This window comes from Neomonachus schauinslandi, chromosome 4 (assembly GCF_002201575.2).
Source record: "Neomonachus schauinslandi chromosome 4, ASM220157v2, whole genome shotgun sequence".
Lineage (NCBI taxonomy): Eukaryota > Metazoa > Chordata > Mammalia > Carnivora > Phocidae > Neomonachus > Neomonachus schauinslandi.
In genome coordinates this window covers 8,013,724-8,035,367 of record NC_058406.1, presented here as the reverse complement: position 1 = coordinate 8,035,367, position 21,644 = coordinate 8,013,724, and the positions used below count along the sequence as shown (strand labels likewise).

General features: G+C 46.5%; 1 protein-coding gene across 4 annotated transcripts in view; it reads left to right on the top strand.

Moving 5' to 3' along the window:
• MTOR (mechanistic target of rapamycin kinase) overlaps window positions 1-21,644 on the top strand; it is a 124,478-nt gene that overhangs the window by 9,031 nt on the left and 93,803 nt on the right. For all 4 annotated transcript variants that reach the window (XM_021684043.2, XM_021684040.1, XM_021684042.2 and 1 more), the window contains exons 7-19: window positions 4,781-5,056; window positions 5,141-5,249; window positions 8,416-8,602; window positions 9,563-9,691; window positions 10,410-10,654; window positions 11,713-11,928; window positions 12,284-12,489; window positions 15,042-15,164; window positions 15,775-15,864; window positions 15,988-16,080; window positions 16,979-17,113; window positions 17,353-17,482; window positions 18,833-19,083. In XM_021684043.2, coding sequence (XP_021539718.1) covers window positions 4,781-5,056; window positions 5,141-5,249; window positions 8,416-8,602; window positions 9,563-9,691; window positions 10,410-10,654; window positions 11,713-11,928; window positions 12,284-12,489; window positions 15,042-15,164; window positions 15,775-15,864; window positions 15,988-16,080; window positions 16,979-17,113; window positions 17,353-17,482; window positions 18,833-19,083 — 2,190 coding nt within the window. The remainder of the gene's footprint in view (window positions 1-4,780; window positions 5,057-5,140; window positions 5,250-8,415; window positions 8,603-9,562; window positions 9,692-10,409; window positions 10,655-11,712; window positions 11,929-12,283; window positions 12,490-15,041; window positions 15,165-15,774; window positions 15,865-15,987; window positions 16,081-16,978; window positions 17,114-17,352; window positions 17,483-18,832; window positions 19,084-21,644) is intronic.

Sequence of the window (21,644 nt, the reverse complement as noted above, 5' to 3'; positions counted from 1 at the left end):
TACCTTGCTGGTAAGGGACCGCCTTTTAAAATTCTTTCAATATTGGACAATGCCCCTGGCCACCCAGAACCCCATGAGTTCAACACCAGAGTCATCAAAGTGGTCTACCTGCTCCCAAACACAGCGTCTCTAATTCAGCCTCTAGATCCGGGTCATGACCTATAAGGCTCATTACACATGGTACTTTGTGAAAAGGATTGTCAATACTGTGGAAGAGAACCCTGATGGGAAGTCTGGAAGGATTACACCATTGAAAATGCCATTGTTGTTGTAGAAAAAGCCACAAATGCCATGAAGCCTGAAACAAATTCCTCCTGGAGAAAACTGTGGCCAGATCTTGCGCATGACTTCACAGGACTTATGACAGGGCCAGTCAAGGAAACCATGAAAGAGAATGAAAGAAAGTGGATATGGCAGAAAAGGTGGGGGCTAAAGGGTGATATGGATCTTGGAGACTTTCAAGAGCTAATAGACACCACACCAGGGGATCGAACAGAAGATGATTTGAGGGAGGGGAGTGTTTCCAAACCAGTGCTGGATGTTGAGGAAGACGGCCTAGGAGAAGCAGTGCCAGGAACCAGGAGGGGTCTGGTTATTTCAAGACTGCTCTTGATGTCTTTTACGACATGGATCCTTCTATGATGCAGGCACTGAAATGAAGCAGACCGTGGAAGAGGGATCGGTACTGTAGAAAGACATTTTTAGAGAAATGAAAAAGCAAAAAATTCAAACAGAAATTATGATGTATTTCTGTAAAGTTGCACAGAGTGTGCCGTGTCTCCTGCCTCCCCTCCCACCTCTTCCGCTGCTGCCAGCCCTGCAGCAGCCAGATGGCCCCTCCTCTGCCTCAGTCTACTCACCGTGAGACCCACGAGAATGCAGATGCTTCTGCTGAGCCACTTCCTGCTAGTAAATAGGAAAGAATCATCATGCTGTATGGTTAATAAACTTACCTATTGTGTGTTTGTTAGTCTTTATGTGAAAATCTATTGACTGTACAGCAAGACTGTATGAGATGTTTTTGTGAATCGATCATGTGGAACCTCGTGTGCAAAGCTCGTGTGGAAGTGGACAGCCTGTCCCTGTGTGGGCGTAGGGTGAGTGAGGTTTACTTTCAAGCTAAAGGTAATAATGTGTTGGTTTTCTTACCGTTTTATAACTTTGCTTTCAAAGAATTTCATGGCCGTACAGTATACCTTTCTCGTAATTGGAGAAACTGCGTATCAGCCTATCATCGCAGGTAAGTGGGTTTTTAAAAAATGTATCCATCGGTGTTTCCAATACTGTATTATGAATATGACTATAGTACTGTACGCCATAAAAATGTGATGACTCATTCACTTGTAGGCTAGGCTACCGTGAATCAGTTGTCTCGATGACGCTAAGCTGCCGTAAAACAGTCGTATTGCTGCTTCTTCGTCATCGGTGCCTGCGTCGTTCGTTATCCCTGTAAATAAATACGATTTTCTTTTTCACATTATCTTTTCATTTTTGCTGTCTGGTGTTAGTAATGAATATTAACATCTACATTGTTTTGCCTCAAATAAGACAGTATTCATGTAGGTACTGACAGACGATTCATCTTGTCAACAGATGACATACACTTAGGATATTGGTAAATACGGTATGGTACTGTAAATGTATTTTCTCTTCCTTCTGTTTCTCATAATAGCATTTTCTTTTCTCTAGCTTTCTTGTAAGAATACAGCATCTAATACACATGCTAAATGTGTGCTAATCAGTTGTTTATTATCGGTAAGACTCTGGTCAACAGTAGGCTGTTAGTAAAGTTTTAAGGGAGTCAGAAGTTACACATGGATTTTCTTTGATTTTTTTATTTATTTATGTATTTATTTATTTTTAAAGATTTTATTTATTTGAGAGAAAGAATGAGACAGAGAGCGAGCACGAGTAGGGGGGAGGGGCAGAGAGGGAGAGAGAAGCAGACTCCCCACTGAGCAGGGAGCCCGATGTGGGGCTCGATCCCAGGACCCTGAGATCATGACCTGAGCCAAAGGCAGACACTTAACCAACTGAGCCACCCAGGCGCCCCTACACATGGATTTTCGACTGCATAGGATGTCTTTGCCCCTAACCTCCACATTGTTCAAGGGTCGACTGAATACGTGAAGTGTCTGGCACAACACCTGATGGAGTAGGCATTCCATAAATGGTAGCCCTCGGAGATTTCCCTACCCAAGTATAGCGTAGGCTTTCCACTGTAGCTTGTACAGCTGTGGGATCTCTTTTTTCTCCCAGGAAAACAGAACATCACCTAACTAGGTTTAATTAAAATGGAACTTTATTGTAAATTTTGTAAATTCTAAAGAACTATCCAAATGTAAGGTATAATAACTTTGTAACTTGTTAATTCATTCAACAGATATTAATTGAGCACCTGCTGTGGGCCAGCTACACCAAGTCCTAAGAGCTAGAATAATACAGCAGTGAATAAGGCATTATATTCTAGCAGGGAGAGACAATACACAAATAAGTAAAAATATGTACAGTTGGCCCTTGAACAACGCAGAGGTTCAGGCATCAACCCCCCCAGGCAGTTGAAAATCCACATATAACTTTTGACTCCCCCAAACTTACCTATTAATAGCCTCCTATTGACCAGAAACCTTATCAATAACATAAACAGTCAATTAACACACATTTCGTATGTTATGTGTATAATATACTGTATTTTTACAATAAAGTAAGCTAGAGGAAATAAAATGTTGTTAAGAAAATCATAAGGGGGGCGCCTGGGTGGTTCAGTCAGTTAAGTGGCTGCCTTCGGCTTGGGTCACAATCCCAGGGTCCTGGGATCGAGCCCCACATTGGGCTCCCTGCTCAGTGGGAAACCTGCTTCTCCCTGTCCCACTCCCCCTGCTTGTGTTCCCTCTCTCGCTGTGTCTCTGTCAAATAAATAAATAAAATCTTTAAAAAAAAAAATCATAAGAAGGAGAAAATATGTTTACGGTACCATACTGGGTTTATGGGAAAACATCCACATATAAGTGGACCAGTGCAGTTCATACTCCTGTTGTTCAAGTGTCAGCTGTAATGTATCATATGGTGATGAACGTTCTGGAGAAAAGTAGGGCAGGGAAAGGGACCAGGAGGTGCTAGCGTGGATCAAGGATTACATTTTAAAATGTAACATTTGAGCATAGTTGTGAAGGAGGTAAGAAAGAGCCATACAAATAAAGACCTGGACAGAGCATTCCAGACAGCACGAAGGCCTCAAGGCGGGAGCTTGCTGCCTTTGGAGGGGAACCAGATTGTCATTGGGACTGAGCTGTGTGACAGGAGAGAGGTGGCGGGAGATGGGGTCAGAGGAATACCTGGGATAAGGAAAGGGGCACATCGTGTGGGGTCCCAGGAGCCACCGTACAGACCGCGTGTGTGAAGTGGGAAGCTGTTAGTAGGTTTTGAGCAACAGAGTGACATTTGACTCATGTTTCAGAGGGATTGCTGTGGCTGCCATGTTGAGTGGATTATCAGCAGGGCTCGGGCTGATGCCAGGAGTCCAGTTAGGAAGGAACAGCAGCAACCTTAGCAGAGAACTTTTGCAGCTTGAACCCTAGTGGAAACTGTGCAGGCCAACGAGTGGCTGGATTCTGAATTTGGGACTGGGGGGTCAGTGGGAGAGAGAGGAGTCAAGGTTTTTGGCCTGTGAGACTGGGAGGATAGGGCAGCATTTGCTGAGACAGGAGGACTGAGGTGGAAGGAGCAGGTTTGGGGTAGAAGGTCAGGAGTTTGCTTCTGAATGTTAGATGAGTGCAGACGTATGAATGTTAAGTTTGAGACACCTGTTGGGTATCTGAGCAGAGAACTGGGTCTTTCTGGGGGGTTCTGGGCAGAGACACAGATTTGGGAGTCATCAGCACATAGCCATGACTTCAAGTCCTGAGACTGGGTGACTAGTTCCCCAGCAGAGCACTGGGGTCGTTGGAGAAGAGGTGGGGCCTGGTACCTAAGGTCAGGAGATGAGGAGCAACCAGGAGAGACCAAGGGGCAGCTGGTGCGGGTAGGGGAGGAAGGCCAGGAAAGCTCAGGATCCAAGAAGCCAAGGAAGAAAGAGTTTTCAAAGAGGAGGAAATATTAAGTTGGCTCAAACACTGCAGATTAGTCAGATACAATGAAGACATAATTGACCATCCAATTAGCAGCATCAGAGTCCTTGGTGACCTTGATAAGAATAGTGCAGAGAATTTCTGAAAAGTGAGAGTATCTGTGTCGAGAACAGTATGGAAGTTGAGAAATGAATTGTTTGGACTGTTACTAAGCAGCGCTTTGAATAGGACATAGATGTGAATTCTCAGCCAGTCAGGTTAGTCCCACCAGCCACGGAATTCCTCGGATCCCGAGAAAATTACTTTCCCAAGTTGTTTCGGCCTGGGTTTCTGATGAGAGGAGCCTGGCCTCACCAGGACCCTGGCGTGGGGCTGCCCGTCACCCTCGCCAGAGGCTTCCTGGCCACAACCTTAGGTCTGGAGTCACAGCCATTTGCAACTCAGCTTTCCCAAACCAAGGGAGGGGTCCTCCGCAGCCAGCCCCCTGCTGCTGCTGCTTCATCAGTCGGTAGGTGGTGCTCTTCTGCCTGAATTGGAACAAAACCAGTCCTCCTGCAAGGTTCTGGGGAAATCCAGGAAGATGAGGAGCGGGCACCCCCCCACTTTGAAAATAGTTCCCCTTCAGGGTGGGGCAGACGAGTCACTCTGTAGACCCCACAGTGGCTAGGCAAATGGCACTTGTGAGTTAAGCTGATCCCCCACCCCCCATACAGCGCCTGAGAGAAGAAATGGAAGAAATCACACAGCAGCAGCTGGTGCATGACAAGTACTGCAAGGACCTCATGGGCTTCGGCACGAAACCTCGCCACATTACCCCCTTCACCAGTTTCCAGGCTGTCCAGCCCCCTCAGTCCAACGCCTTGGTGGGACTGCTGGGGTACAGCTCTCACCAAGGCCTCATGGGGTTCGGGGCTTCCCCCAGCCCAGCGAAGTCCACCCTGGTGGAGAGTCGGTGTTGCAGAGACCTGATGGAGGAGAAATTTGATCAGGTAAGTGGCGAGGGGCCACCCCCCTCCCCAAGCTCCATACTCCCTCTCCCGCTCCCTCACCAACCCTGCGCCTTCCTCCTTCAGGTGTGCCAGTGGGTGCTGAAATGCAGGAATAGCAAGAACTCGCTGATCCAGATGACAATCCTTAATTTGTTGCCCCGCCTGGCCGCGTTTCGACCTTCTGCCTTCACAGGTGAGGATGTCCACGGACATGTCGTGTCATTCCCTGTTGAAATCAAACAGAAGTGATTCCCAAGAGTCATGTCTACCTCTCGTTTGAAGCAATGCCAACCTCGGGGCTCGTCTCTGGCATCTTTGCCTCCTGTCTGATTTCAGCCGGGCCTCATTCGGGGTTGCTACAGATGTCGCAGGAAAAATCAGAGTGCAGGCAGAGAGGCCGTTGGGGAGCCAAGCAACTTGGCATGTATGGAAGACAACAAGTTGGTGACAGGCTTCGAAGAGACCAAAGGAAGGGCAGTTTGGGTTTAGCTACTCCGCAGCAGCCTCTCTGGGGCAGGGAGGATGCAGTGTCCGTCCTGCTTCGGCCCCTGGTCACCCACCTGCCTCACTGCTCAGACAGAGGAGGGCCTGGAGGTTTCAGAGGCAGGTTTCAGGGATGACGGACTGTGGGTTCCCATATTCCTGCCCTTTGCACTGGGCAGTGAGAATCCCTGGCCCCTGGAGCGGCCCCAGCTCAGGTGCTGGCTTCCCCACGGCCTTCCTGGGTGACTCCTGCTGGGAGTACTTTCTTCCCCCTTCCTTCAGAGCATCCAGCTGTGGGAAGGCTTTGGCATCCGACCTGGGATGAATCTGGCTTCTGTCCTTAACTGTCAGGTTTTCAGACAGGTTATTTGACCTTCCTAGGCCTCCACTTCCTGACTTGTCTGTGGAGAATAACAGTCCTTGTCTTGCAAGATGAGCTGCATTAGTGCCTGAACAGCTCATCCAAATGGCAGAGTAAGCCCCAGTAGATGGAAACCATTATTCTGCTTTTACTGCCCCCTCTCCCTCCTTCAAATCCATTTTAGAAGTAAGGTCAAGGTTAAAAATTGTAATAATACTCCAGTTGCCTGTTCATACTTAATATCCTTATCTTACCTCCCTACTTGCTGAGTGGAGAGACCCCATCTCGAACATCTTTTTGCACCTCACTGCGGTGCACATCGCCTGTGCTTAATAAGCATTCAGGAGCAAATGAGAGCCAGGAGTGGAAGTAGAAGGTCAGCCCGACCCTTTGCAGATGCCATTCCCTAGCACACAGACTCATTTCACACCACCCAGTTCAGATGAAATGGGAAAAATGCATGGTTGGCGTTAAATGTGCTGTGTGTGAGACGAGAATGTGTTGAGTAAGGACGAGACAATTAGCCGCATAAAATCAATGAACCAGAGAGAGATGATATCATGAGAATCACCCATATTTTTTTCAGTTTTCCATTCTTCCTACCTGGTACCCAGCAGCTGTTCTCCTTTTTAATGATCAGACATGCCCCTGTTCAGTAGAGCTTTAAATAACCGTGGTTTGAAAGTCTGTGGTTCAAAAGAAAGTAATAACTAGGCCGAATTTGATCAAAGTCTGGCATATTGTGGAAGCAGTTACCCCAGTAAGTTCAAAGGCCCGCCTAGGAGCAGGATACCAAGGCTCAGAGGGCCCCTAGGTGTATTCTTTTGATGTGGGTTTTTATTGTTTTATTAAATAATATACTAAAATGTGTCATTGAAATTCAGCCTGGGCAGCCCCCATACATGTGGCCTCATGGGGAAAGTGCCCCCTTTAAATTTAAAGCTTGCAGCTTGGAAGTCATTGCTCAAACTTCCCAATGATGTAATTTTTGGCCATATCAAAAACATGCTAAGATTGGGCTGGAACCTCTAACAATTCCTAGTCTCCTAGGGTGCTAAATTGGGCAAAGGATGTCACCCTCTTGATTTAGGCTCCTTTCCTGCTGAAATGCTGTCCCCGTGCAGAAGTCCCGTTTTCCTCATGGATGTGCTCTGATTTTAAGGTTACATACATCACCTTACTCTTCTGTTTTCAAGCCCCAGAGTGCTTTGACCATGAGATCCATGAAAGAAGACCTTTCTCATTAGAGTAAATGCAGGGAGGCATCTATGCTGTTTGGGACTGCACTTCACTGCCTCCTAAATGAGCTTCTGGAGGCCCTCAACACCCCTCACTTTCTAATGGATGTGTGGTCTTGCCTTCTCTGCTGCTGTGTATGTTCTGCTGGTGCATGGACTTGAGGCCAGCAAGATGGAAGGGAAGAAATAGAAGAGACAAAAATCAGGAAATTCCAGCCTTTGGAGGAGTAATAACACTTTCGCTTAAATTGCCCAAGAATCGCCTACCTGCTCACATTGGCTGATGGAAACTTAATGAAAATACACTTGTGGCTTCCCAAATTACAGACTAAATGTTGTTCTATTAAATATAACTATAACAGAAATCTCTGGATAATAGCAAAGTGATTTCCAGGCCTAAGCTGAATAGAGTGGCCTGTTTATTGCAAACAGTATTCAAAATCACTTTAAATTTCAACATAATATAAAATAGTTTAGATGATTATCTCTTTGTTTTTAAGCAAGATTTAACATATATTTCTTAAATAAGAGCATGTAGTCTTTCCCTCAAAATATAGCACTAATGGGGACAATTATGCAATGTTATTGTTTTTGGAGACCCTTTAAGATTTTTTTTTTTAATTAAAGTGGAAAAAATCTAATATTTGTAATATTTCCAAAAGATGTATCTGAGGAGTGATTATTAAGCATAAGACTTTGGTTAATACATCCTCTAAATTCTTCTTTACTTTTTTTCAACAGGCTCTCTTAATTTATTCTTTTTTTTTTTTTTTTTTAAGATTTACTTATTTGAGAGAGAGAGAGCACAAGCAAGGGGAGGGACCGAGGGAGAGGGACAAGCAGACTCCTCGCTGAGCAGGGAGCCTGGCTTGAGACTCTATCACAGGACCCTGAGATCATGACCTGAGCCGAAGGCAGATGCTTAACCGACTGAGCCTCCCAGACTCCCCTCTCTTAATTTATTCTTAAATTTAAGTGTTTTATTTTTTTATATTTTTTTAAGATTTTATTTATTTATTTGACAGAGAGAGAGAGATAGCGAGAGCAGGAACACAAGCAGGGGGAGTGGGAGAGGGAGAAGCAGGCTTCCCGCCAAGCAGGGAGCCCGATGCGGGGTTCGATCCCAGGACCCCGGGATCATGACCTGAGCCGAAGGCAGACGCTTAATGACTGAGCCACCCAGGCGCCCCAATTTAAGTGTTTTATAGGAACTCTGACCTTTGACATATATACCAACCCTGACCTTGAGCCATATGCTTTGTCTTTCTTATGATCAGATACCCAGTACCTCCAAGACACCATGAACCATGTCTTAAGCTGTGTCAAGAAGGAGAAGGAACGTACAGCAGCCTTCCAAGCCCTGGGGCTGCTTTCTGTGGCTGTGAGATCTGAGTTTAAGGTCTATTTACCTCGTGTGCTGGACATCATCCGTGCAGCCCTACCCCCTAAGGACTTTGCCCATAAGTAAGCATCTCTATTGTGATTTCACCTTCCACCCCCATTTGGCTGGGGAGAAGGATGCTCCATCCCAGTTTCCATGGAGCTTAAGCCCATTCTCCACGTCACTAAGCTCCAGGGTGTAGCAAATCATACAAAGCACAACCCTTCCTCAGTTGAGTGCCAGCCTTTTTCAAATGAAGTGATGCAGATATAAATATTTGGGGAGGTTGAATACCCTGTGAACACGTTAGATGTCAGTGCTGTTTTCAATATTATTATTAACTGGGAATCTCCTAGTTTTGCTCTTTTCTCTGGTTTTCAAGGGTCTTTTGATGTAAGGCCTAAAGAGAGAGCTTCTGGACTGGAACTGAAGAGAACTAATGGTCACTTTTTCCTTGTCACTGAAGTTGGGTGCATTATTCCACCCCTTGAAACCTCCCCAGTGAATAAAATACAAGAAAAACCTTCACCCCGCAAGCTGGAGAGGCCAGGGTGTCTCCTCTAAGGCTCGGGGGGTCAGTGTTGACTAAAGCTGTGTTTTGATCTTTCTCTGTGTTAGTAGCAAGGATCGGTCTGGTGAAGGGATAAGCCTCCCCATTCTAAAGCCCAGCGTTCTCATCGTGGGGGAGAATTTCTTTCCATATGATGGATGCACCCTACCCCCTGGTCCCTGATGTACACACTGTTCAGTTTGCTTCCTAAATAGGTACCTTGGCCAGCACCGCGCTGACCCATATTGTGCCTTGTGTGCAAATTCAGAAAGGGGCCCCTTTCTCAAGATACTTGACTGCCATCTGCTGGATTGTTGTAAATTCAAATCTACAGTGTGTCCGGTGTGATGGGCCCCCTGGAATTGTGCAGTAGATAACCTGCTCGCCAGCAAATTGTGGCCCTGCCTGGATCACCTGCCCTCCTTGCCCCAAGGCGATTTTGATCACACGATGTCATTGTGTCTGAAGTAGCCACTCTTTTGGTCCCCTGCAGGAGACAGAAGGCCATGCAGGTGGATGCCACAGTGTTCACCTGCATCAGCATGCTGGCCCGGGCAATGGGGCCAGGCATCCAACAGGATATCAAGGAGCTGCTGGAGCCCATGCTGGCAGTGGGACTGAGGTGGGTATCAGAAACCTGAGCTGCTCCTGTCTTGCGTAGTAAGAGCCTTGACCGGCGGCATCGGGACAGCGCTGAAAGAGTGGGTCATGGGTGTTTGCTCGTTAAACTGGATAGGCAGGAGAGCTCACGCTAAACACACGGGCTGGTTTCGCATCCCGGTTCCATCTCTAATTAGCTGTGTGGTCCTGACCAGTTACTTAACTTCTCTGAGCCTTAGTTTTCTCACCTGAAAAGCGGGCACAAGAGCAGCTCGTGTTGTCCAAGGTTGTCAAGGGGGTTAAGTGAAAGAGTTCATGAAACAGGCACTCTGGGCACTGGGCCTTGCACAGAAGAAGTGCTCGGTTGATGTTTGTAGCTGTTGTTTATGTTATCACTGGGAAACTGCCTGGCTTTTCTGGCTTTAGTTCTCTTTAGCTATAAAATAAGGATGATGCTCTTTGTTTGCTTCCCAGATTGTTTATTAAGACTTGGTCTTCAGCAGTGGCTAAATTACATTAAGCAAGTTCTGGCAAAGACCAGAAATTCATAGATTGTTTTGAAATCTCTGACCAGGCCAAGAGAGTTCAAGACATTTCTTCTATTTTATAGTATCCTTTCTACTTTAAAGACCAAGCAGTGATGGGCCAAATCCCCTTGCTGGACAAGAAGGGCTGTTTCTTCTCAAGAACAGACAAATGTCTTGTCCAGCACCATAGGTGCCTGGTTTCCTTCCCCTCAGCCCTGCCCTCACTGCTGTGCTCTACGACCTGAGCCGTCAGATTCCACAGCTGAAGAAGGACATCCAGGATGGGCTCCTGAAGATGCTGTCCCTGGTCCTGATGCACAAACCCCTCCGGCACCCGGGCATGCCCAAGGGCCTGGCCCATCAGCTAGCTTCCCCTGGCCTCACAGCCCTGCCTGAGGCCAGCGATGTGGGCAGCATTACTCTTGCCCTTCGAACCCTTGGCAGCTTTGAGTTTGAAGGTAAGAAATTGCAGCCATGCTTGCCAAGACAGTGAGTGTTGCTGGGAACCCCAAGAAAGGAATGAGGGCACCTAGAAGTCCTGGGTCTTGGCTGGGGATCCTGGAGACCAGCTAGCTGATCCTGTAGCAGCTCAGCCTCCTGGGCTCTTTGCATGTATTGTTAATTCCTCCTCTCTGTTTCTTTGTCCCATCCTGAGTTTGGGGGCAGATGGTGTTCAGGGAGATTATGCATTGATCCAAGGAATTAATGCTTCGGAGATGAGAAAGTCAGAGATGGAGCCCCCATCCCCCACGTCCATGAAGCTGAGATGGTATTTAATGCTTTAAAATGTTTAAGCCAGAGGCTTTTAGGTATTTCCATTCCTATGGCAGTGTGATTTTCAAGAGCGCTGTACTGTGTAGTTCAGCGTGGAGTTCTAAGCTGCAGATAAACCCACATCAGTGCCCTAGGGAGATCTATTTCAGGAGAGAAAAATGGATACTTTTGAAATTTAAAATCATGTAAGTGGCAATGATCAAGACTGCAGGGAAACAAGTACAAAAAGCCTAAATGTGCCATCTGAATGCTTATAGCCATCTGTGGTTTCCCTCTTGTAGCTCCTCCTCTTGCACTGATTGACACCCAGGGTAATGTATTTCTAATGAGTAGAAAGTAGCTATATTTAAACCCAGCCTACACCAGACTTTCTTTTGGTATTCAAATCTGGGAACTAAAACAGACAAGGTAAATTTGATCAAGAATTGTTTTACTCTCTGGGAATATAAAGGTTTGAGTCAGAATAAAATAAAATTATTCATTCTTTGAAGGAAATAAAGGATTAGGATGAGGGGGGTGGCTGGAATGCTTTTTTGTGTGTCTCCCTGCTCCTCCGCCTCCCTTCTGCCTCTCTGCTGATCGGAAACCCATTTGTTACCTTTTTTAAGAGAAGCGTTCTGGGTCAGTATCTTGTTGAAAATTGAATTCGTAGCCATGAAATGAAAAATGCAGCTAGCTAGTTGGAGATCTACCATCCAGAGCAGCAGTGTTAATTTTGTTTTCTCTCTGCGTTTGTATCCAGGCCACTCTCTGACCCAGTTCGTCCGCCACTGTGCAGATCATTTCCTAAACAGCGAACACAAGGAGATCCGCATGGAAGCTGCCCGCACCTGCTCCCGCCTGCTCACGCCCTCCGTCCACCTCATCAGCGGCCACGCTCACGTGGTCAGCCAGACCGCAGTGCAAGTGGTGGCAGATGTGCTCAGCAAACTGCTCGTGGTTGGGATAACAGATCCTGGTACGGTTTATGAGACGGAAGCAGTCTAGGGGAGTTTATGTGCACGGGGCAGTTGGAATTAGCCAGTTACATTGCATGGCCTCTCTAGAGACTTTTGGCCTCAGCCAGCTGATGTCCAGCTGATGTCTCTGCCAAAGCGTTGGGCTTGGCTACTCCAGCCTATTGGTGTAAAAGAATCTGTCTTTAATTCTGTTGTCTTTGCTCCTATGAGTAGAGAAAAGATTTGACAAGTGAGGTGAGAGAAAGGTACGTGGCATTCTCTTACTAGGCCGGAGGCAGTGGGTACAGAAACTGGGAAATGACCAGAGGGGTGATGGCATTGAAGAGGCGTTCAAAGGCATAATTGCTCTTGCAGACCCTGACATCCGGTACTGTGTCTTGGCATCCCTGGATGAGCGCTTTGATGCACATCTGGCCCAGGCAGAGAATTTACAGGCCCTGTTTGTGGCCCTGAACGACCAGGTGTTTGAGATCCGGGAGCTGGCCATCTGCACCGTGGGCCGGCTCAGTAGCATGAACCCGGCCTTCGTCATGCCTTTCTTGCGCAAGATGCTCATCCAGGTAATGGTGTGACAGTCAGACCTAGAGGCAATGGGAAAGGGACTGTCATTGTGAGAGCGGTTTGGGGAAAGAGAGACGAGGACCGGGAAGGGGGAGAAAGGTCGAGATACCTGGTGAAAGCCACCTTTGGCTCCAAGAGTCCATGTTTTCCCAGCTTTGCAGTCGCAGTTCCAATGCTGATCACCTTGTAAGCCTCTTGGCAGTATGACTCCAGGGGCCCTCTTATCCCAGGCTAACCTCTTCTGCAGCTCTTCTCTTGTTCCTGGCAAGTCACCAGAGATTCCACTTCTTGGCCCTCTCCACTCAGTCTGCTGCAGATGGTGTCAGTTTTCCCAGCACCTCTCTGTCTTTCCGCTCTCCTGCTCTTGCTGATGCCAGGTCAGGCACAGAGGCCAAGGAGGAGAATGGTTCCAGCATTGCTTCTCATGGTCATTGCCCCTGGTCTGTGGTCCCTGGCTTTCGTTCTTAAATAATGTCAGATGCCAAGCTAAGCTGCTGGACTAGAATCAAAGGGAGCTTCAGATTGGCCTTGCTGTTCCATCTACTAGGACTTTTTTTTTTTTTTTTAAGTAGGCGCCACGCTGAATGTGGGGCTCAAACTCACAATCCTGAGATCAAGAGTTGCATGCTCCACTGACCTGAGCCAGCCAGGCGCCCCAGGATTTTCAATTCCTGCTAAAATCTAGCTGCCCAGTTTTTGTCTCCACCTACCCACATAAGTTGTCTGGCCTCCTTGCGAGTGGTGCATGGTCTGGTCCTTCCTGCCTCGGTATCTTTCCACCCACCTCTTCTGGGTCTCAGTGTGCCTCACCCAGTCCTTTCCTGTCCCCCGACCCCACCCTGTCCCTCCCTCCCGCTCTGCTTCCTGACCCACCCACATAAAGAACGTAAACACAGAAATATCATTAACATACGTAACTTTCATCCTAGAGAAATGTCGTGTATTCACAATCGTAACTAAAGTGACTGTAATATCATCAGTCAACAAATTAGAGGATTATATTACGTTGGCACTTCTGTTTGTAGCCTAATGGTTTACTTCTTCAACTGCTGGCCTGTGATAGGAGTGCCTATCCTTTTAAGTCTTTTTTTAAAATACCTAAGGTTTTGGGAAGGAAAACAAATCATTGTTGAGCCTGCCAGCCCAAATCCTGCTTAAAGAAGCTTGATATAGAAATATCTCCTAACGAGAATATCAGTGTGTTCATTCAGTCAATAGATGTTTTGGACATCTTCCAGGTTCCAGGTCCTGCTGGGTGCTGGAAACATTAGCGAACAAGCCAGGCATGGCCTGTGTCTGCTAGAAGGTTACAGTAAGCTGCCGGGCTATCAGGCCATCTCATTTTTCCTGATACTGGAGAATGTGAAGTACCATTGAATGAATTTACCATGTACTGAGCTTAGCCCTTGAAACCCCCAAATTTTTAATTTTTCTTGTTTTCAAATGTGGATACAGACCTTCACAAGTTGAATCACACATTTGCACTTCTTGGTAAGGGACATTACCTAAATGTGCTTTGGCCTTTTCCTCATGCCTCTCAATCATCAGAGGGGGTGTTGGGTATTGTTCTGAGGGCGCAGCGATGCTCGCTGGCTCTGGAAGTGAATTTGGGGATCTTTGATTTGGCCATTGGTGCTCCAGAGATTGGCACTCTCCTCTCGGGCATCTGTTCCCTGCCTGCCAGCCATCTCCTGGCTCACGTGGGTCTGTTCTCAGCATCCCTCTCTGTCTACTCTTGCTGGTGTCTGCTGTGACGGGGGAAAACAGGCTGCTGGGGGGATCCAGAAAGTCAGGGTTATTAAATCAGTAACCTAAGACAAAATATATTATTAAGTTGTAGACTCCTCCTCTGGGTAGCTGAGTTAACATGCACTTTTCTCACGGTTCAGAGATTTCCTTCTGGCAACTTCAGCTCGCCAGAAGTCTGTCTATATTAAGTTGTTTATATCTGTGTCACGATGAGTAGAACGTGCTGATTTACTGGTGTTTTAAGGATGTCAGAACAAACATGTTATTTCTGTTCATCGAGGTCCAAGGGGATTCTGTTGTTATAATCCCTCACTGTTTGGGTTTATCTAGATGTCCCTGAAGCCACTACTGAGTATTAATATTTCTTTCAACAGCATAGCTGTTCTGACTGTTCTTTGATTCTTTGTCATTATTTATAGGCCCCCTTAGTGATTTGCTGTCCAGACAAAGATTTTTCTCGAAGAGAGCCCTTCCCTCGTTCCTCATTTCTGCAGGCCCCTGCTCTCGCTGTCCCTGTTGGTATTCCCAGCCCCCTGGGCCTGTGCCGTACTGTTAAAGTTGTGCTTGGGGACAGCTGAGGGACCGTGGGGGCTGGGGCACTGTGGGGACTGGGGCTGGTTTCCAGCAGTCTTTCTTCCCACCACTGCTGTGTCCCTGACTGTTGGCCTTTGTGGAGGATCCAGCAGCTACTTGATCCGCAGGCAGTTCTGGTTCCTTCCTCTGGTTCCCTGCCACGTTTCCCCTTTGATACACCGTTCCTCTCTAGAACTTCCTCTACCATACGGGCCTTTCTTCCCTGCAGATTCTGACGGAGCTGGAGCACAGCGGCATTGGAAGAATCAAAGAGCAGAGTGCCCGCATGCTGGGGCACCTGGTCTCTAATGCCCCACGGCTCATCCGCCCCTACATGGAGCCCATTTTGAAGGTAGCTCACAGAAGCTAGAGACACTGGCACTTTCTTTCCGGGTCATCTTATGTCCGCTTCTTTGAGACAGTGGGAGTGTTTCAGTAGATAATTTCTTCGGCTCCAGGCTCGCGGTCAAGGGCCACATCAAGCATTCGCAGAAAGAATAGCGAAAATCTCACCAATTGCAGGAAAGGGCTCTCTTTTTATAAGGGATAAGATACAAGCTTCAAGCACATCATCAAATGTGCTTGGAAAGGAGAAGTAGGTAGATAGTGGCATAAAATAGTTCCCTCAAAATGAAAAAAATTCGCTTTTAAAATCTGAGTATGTTAGAGGCTTGTGAAATTTTTGAAAACTTATGTGAATGTGGCAAATGATCAGATACCATTGGAGAAGGCATGGGAAACATTTTTAAATCATGGTGTTTCTCAGCTTTCTCATATATCTAACTGGGCTCAGTATGGAGAAAAGCTTTAGAATCCGCATTCTGGAGAAATTCTGGATTCACAAAGCCTAGAAGTTTTATCTAGGATTGAAATGGTCTCTCGGGTGAATTTTACTTACGTAAAAGAAAGGTTTCTAGTAGATTCTGTTCTGCATTCATTTTTATCATACCTTCTTTTCATAGGCTTTAATTTTGAAACTGAAAGATCCGGACCCTGACCCAAACCCAGGTGTGATCAATAATGTCTTGGCTACAATAGGAGAATTGGCTCAGGTACGGGGACAACTGCATCTTCCATAGGATGGAAAGAATACTGTTCAGTCTCTGAGGAAATCAAAATACTTTGTAATGCCATAATCTCTAATCTTACCTACCACCCTCTTTTTCATTTTGTAGGTTAGTGGCCTAGAAATGAGGAAATGGGTGGATGAACTCTTTATTATCATCATGGACATGCTCCAGGACTCCTCTCTGTTGGCCAAAAGGCAGGTGAGTACTACTCCTCCCAGACTGAGCAGAACAGGCCCCTGGGAGGTCAGGGCCCTTGCCTTTCTTCGTCACTTAGTTAACCCAGAGCTTGGAACATACTAAGTACTCAGAAGTAGCTGTTGAGTAAAATGAAGAAAGATCTGGAGCCAGAATTAGCTGTCGTCCTGACCTGGAGTCACTTTCAGTAATCATCAGGGCTGGCCAAGTGGCCTTTCCTCTAGATAAAAGAAAATCCAGATTATCTATCAGAACCCCAGCCCCTTGAGGGAAAGAGAAAGCCTAAGCCTGTGGCTGTGGAGGCAAGTAGAGCTTCAGCACACCCTCCCCCAGCCCTGGCTTCGTTTTGTTTGGTCACCAAGGTCATTAGGTGACTAGACCAAAATTAAGAACAATCTTAATTTCCTTTTAAGTCGGATTTCTCCTGTTAATCACTCAGGATGTGGAAGGACTGTGTATTTCCTTTGAGAATGGTGGGGCTCTTCTTTTATTTTTCATTTTTTTTAAAGATTATTTGACAGAGAGAGACACAGTGAGAGAGGGAACACAGGCAGGGGGAGTGGGAGAGAGAGAAGCGGGCTTCCCGCTGAGCAGGGAGCCCGATGCGGGGCTCGATCCCAGGACCCTGGGATCATGACCTGAGCCGAGGGCAGACGCTTAACGACTGAGCCACCCAGGCACCCTTCTTTTATCTTTTTATCCAGTCATTGTTGCATTGGTTTGTGGCCTTGTTTTTACACCCAGACTCTCAAGGATTTCTGTAAATGGTTAGTGCCTCTCCTGGAAACTTCTTTTCTTGGAAAAGCCTCTAATGCTTCATGGCAATCATTAAACAGTACAAACCATGCTTTCTCTTCTCTCTTACTGGCTCAACAAACCACATGATCTGTTGTTTGTCCAGGTGGCTCTGTGGACCCTGGGACAGTTGGTGGCCAGCACTGGCTATGTGGTGGAGCCCTACAGGAAGTACCCCACTTTGCTTGAGGTCCTTCTGAATTTTCTGAAGACTGAGCAGAACCAAGGTACACGGAGAGAGGTAGGGAACATGGCAAACTTGGTTCTTTAAAGACTTTGCTGGAAGACTGGGGAGAGATTGTGGCATTAACATGCTCTGACAGAGTGTTGATTAGATGTCCTGTCCTCCGTTTTGTTCTTCTAGCTGGTCATTCAGGTATGAACTGGGTGTCATGGAATGTGAGAGAACTAGTCATCAAACCTGTTGTCATCAGATGTTGTGATGAATGTTTTCTTTTTCCCCTCCCCTTTCCCACCCAGGCTATCCGTGTGTTAGGGCTTTTGGGGGCCCTGGATCCCTACAAGCACAAAGTAAACATTGGCATGATTGACCAGTCCCGCGACGCTTCTGCTGTCAGCCTGTCTGAATCCAAGTCAAGTCAGGATTCCTGTAAGTTGAGGGGAACCATGAGAGACTCGCCAAGTTCCTACCTCACAAAGCCCCTTGCTAGCTGTGTTTAGAAAGAGCCTTGGGCTGGATAACAAATTATAGCATATTGGCTCACTTCATGACTTCTGAATGGAAAGTCAAGTTTCCTCTTGAATCACAATAGGGATGCTGCTTCCCAGGGTGTCCAGAGTCCTTACATCTGTCCAGATTCTTTGTCAAGGGTCAATAGGCCAAGTCTGTACCCACTTTTTGGTGCTGATGAGAGAGATGTGAATTATCACTTCATCACTTCTGTTCATCTCTGATTCTTTGTTAGTGGTTCTTTGATGTTTTCTATTCTCATGACACCCAAGGAGGAAGAGGGTAGAATTTATTCTCCCAGTTTTAATTGCTAGGGAAACCCTGAGGCCAGGCTCAGGGGCATAGAGAAACTGGTAGCAGTCAGAATCCAGGGCTCTTTTTTCATCAGCTCTTCTGGCCTTGGAGCCACTCTGCCTTTTGACAAGTAGCGTGAGAGATTGGGTAGGGTATGGGGCTACGGCAGGTTTTTCTAGACTTAACCCATTGTTCACGAGGGCGGGCTTATTTACGAAAGAATGAAAAGTTCAGCAGTGGCTCTCCCAACCATTCCAGCAAAATGTTATTTTCCCAAATAATTTGTTTCTATAAGACCAGTGCTCTAACCCCTGAGCTATGGAGTCTTCTCAAAATAATTTGTTTCTAAACTCTACGGATGGAATCCTATTGCTTCCAGTTCTTCTGTGTAGTAGAGAAGCATAGCTCTGACGTTACCTTTCGGACCCAGAGTCTGAGCCCAGTCCCTGCAGGTTTCGTCCTTGCTCGGTGGCGCCAGTCCAGTCTCTCGGCTGGTCTAGTTCTTGGCCTCTTCAGTGCACCACTCACCCTCCCCTTACCCAGTCTTCGAGAGCCTCGCTGTTAGGTCAGCTAGCATTTGCCGCTCCCTCATCTGACGTCCCTAGGGGGACCGAGCAGCTGTTGGACAGATGTTAGCCTAATTTGATTCCCTTTACTTTCATTTGGGGAAATAATTATTTTTATTGATGGTTTCAACTACAAAGTTGTCAACTGTAGTGATAAGAAGCGAAGTTAAACATAGCAATTTAAAGAAAACCCATCATGTACCGTTTTAGGCTTTCGTGGTCGGGGTAATAGAACAGCCAAAAGCTCTTGATTTCTTCATGGTGAGAGCCTGTTCATGGGTTCCTAACATAGCCTGTATTCCCCATGAATGCTGCATGACGGTCTGGCTGTTTGTTGTTAGCCAGGTTCTGCTCCGAGTCAGAGTCATGGCACGTATAGCTCGTGATTGTTGCCATCGTTTTGTCCTAGCCGACTACAGCACCAGCGAGATGCTGGTCAACATGGGCAACCTGCCCCTGGATGAGTTCTACCCCGCTGTGTCCATGGTGGCACTGATGCGGATCTTCCGGGACCAGTCCCTCTCGCACCATCACACCATGGTTGTCCAGGCCATCACCTTCATCTTCAAGTCCCTGGGCCTCAAGTGTGTGCAGTTCCTGCCTCAGGTCATGCCCACATTCCTCAATGTCATTCGGGTCTGCGACGGGGCCATCCGGGAAGTAAGTAGCTAAAACCCCACCCCTGCTCCTGAGCCCCACTTCCTACCAATGCCCCCTGTTGGCTGTTGGGCCAAGTATGTCCCCTCCCCCTAACTCCTAAGCCCTGAGGGTACAGGTTTAGTTTCCTGGGTTATCCCCTCAGAATGGCTAAACGATGAGTGTGTGTTTTGGGGGGCGGGGGTGTACCTAGAGTTCAGTGCAGTTGTCCAGTAGAATGTCCCACTGTGTGAACTTGTTGCTTCCTCGTGATTAGATTGAAGTCCATCAAGTCCATCATTTTTAGTGAGAATATTACAGAGGTGACATTGCATACCTCTTACCGGATCTTGTAACGTCAGCTTCTCCCATTAGTGTTGATCCTGAGTTTGAGCATGCAGTTAAATTGGTCTCTGTCAGAGCTCTCCATTGTAAGGTGCCTTTTTCTTGAGTCATTAAGTAATCTGGGGGTGATACTTTGAGACTGCGACAGTCCTGTTCCCTATCTTCGACCCAATGACTGAGCAGCTGTGGATGATCCTTGCCTGAATCCGTCATCACACTGGTTGCAAAGTAAGGACGTTCTAGTTCTACCATTTCTTCTCCTTTTAACAGCTGGCCCTTTCCTGTAAGGTAGAAATTTCCCCCTTTCCCTCCCTGTTTCTCCCTTTTGCTCTCTTTTCTTTCTCTAAACTACACAACTTGCAGAGTGGTTCTGTGATTATTTACCTAAGCCACGACTGGCCGCAAACCTCAATAAAGCTCAAGGGGTCGCTTTTTTTTTTAAGATTTATTTATTTGAGAGAGAGAGAGAAAGCATGTGTGTGGATGAGCAGGGGAAGGGGCAGAGAGAGAGAGAGAGAGAATCTCAAGCAGAGCCCCGCTGAGCATGGAGCCCTGACTTGGTGCTTGATCTCAGGACTTTGCGATCATGACCTGAGCCGAAATCAAGAGTTGGATGTTCAACCGACTGAGCCACCCAGGTGCCCCTTGAATTAATTTTTTAATCAGTTTTTTCCTCTGTGATTATATATTCAATTTGGTGTATGTTTAGAGTAAATAATATCTTTTTAGAATGTATATTTTCTAATTTTGTGCCTGGAGTACAGAAGTGCAGTTTATGTACTCACCGTCATTGAATTCTTACTAATTCTAATAACTAAATTTCCCTAGCTTTTCACTCTAGATAATCATATAGTCTGCAAAAAGAGAAAGTTCTAGTTTTTTGTTTTAATCTGTAAACCAGTTACTACTTTTCCTCATTTGCATTTCTACGACCTGTACTACAATGTTGGTTAGACTCTGTGAAACTGGAGATCTTTAATCTTTTTCCTGATTTCAGTGGGACTGCTGTTAAGAATTACCCACTAAGGGGGCGCCTGGGTGGCTCAGTTGGTTAAGCGACTGCCTTCGGCTCAGGTCATGATCCTGGAGTCCCGGGATCGAGTCCCGCATCGGGCTCCCTGCTCGGCGGGGAGTCTGCTTCTCCCTCTGACCCTCCTCCCTCTCATGCTCTCTGTCTCTCATTCTCTCGCTCTCAAATAAATAAATAAAATCTTTAAAAATAAAAAAATAAAAAAATAAAAAAAAGAATTACCCACTAAGTATAATGTTTGCTGTAGGTTTTTGGCAGGTAGCTTTTTAAGGGTTATAAATGTTCCCTTATGGTCTTAATTTGCTAGTTTTTATCATGAATGGGTATTAGATTTATCAAATGCCTTTTATTTGTCTGGTGTGATTATCATATGTTTTTTTATCTTTCAGTGTGTTAATATGTTGAATTACATTGATATATGTTTTTGTTTTTTTTTTAAGATTTTATTTATTTATTTGACAGAGAGAGCACAAGTAGGCAGAGTGGCAGGCAGAGAGAGGGAGAAACAGGCTCCCCGCTGAACCAGGGAGCCTGACGCGGGGCTCGATCCCAGGACCCTGGGATCATGACCTGAGCTGAAGGCAGTCGCCTAACCTACTGAGCCACCCAAGCGCCCCGCACTGATACATGTTCTAATGTTGAAATATTTTTGAATTCTTGTTTTAAAACCATTTTGGTTATGATGTATTTTTTGATACATTGACATTATATCTAATATTTAATATCAGTTTGGTTTTTTTTTAAGATTTTTATTTATTTATATGACAGAGAGCGAGCACAGGCAGGGGGAGCAGCAGCAGAGGGGGAGGGAGAAGTAGGCTCCCCGCAGAGCAGGGAGCCCGATGCGGGGCTTGATCCCAGGACCCTGGGATCATGACCTGCACTGAAGGCAGTCGCTTAACTGACTGAGCCACCCAGGCGCCCCTTAATATCAGTTGTTTTTTTTTTAAAGATTTTATTTATTTATTTGACAGAGAGATAGCGAGAGAGGGAACACAAGCAGAGTGGGAGAGGGAGTGGGAGAGGGAGAAGCAGGCCTCCCGTGGAGCAGGGAGCCCGATGCGGGGCTCGATCCCAGGACCCCGGGATCATGACCTGAGCCGAAGGCAGACGCTTAACGACTGAGCCACCCAGGCGCCCCTTAATATCAGTTTTTTACATCTACTAATCCTGAGTAGAATTGGCCTGAATATATATATATATATATATA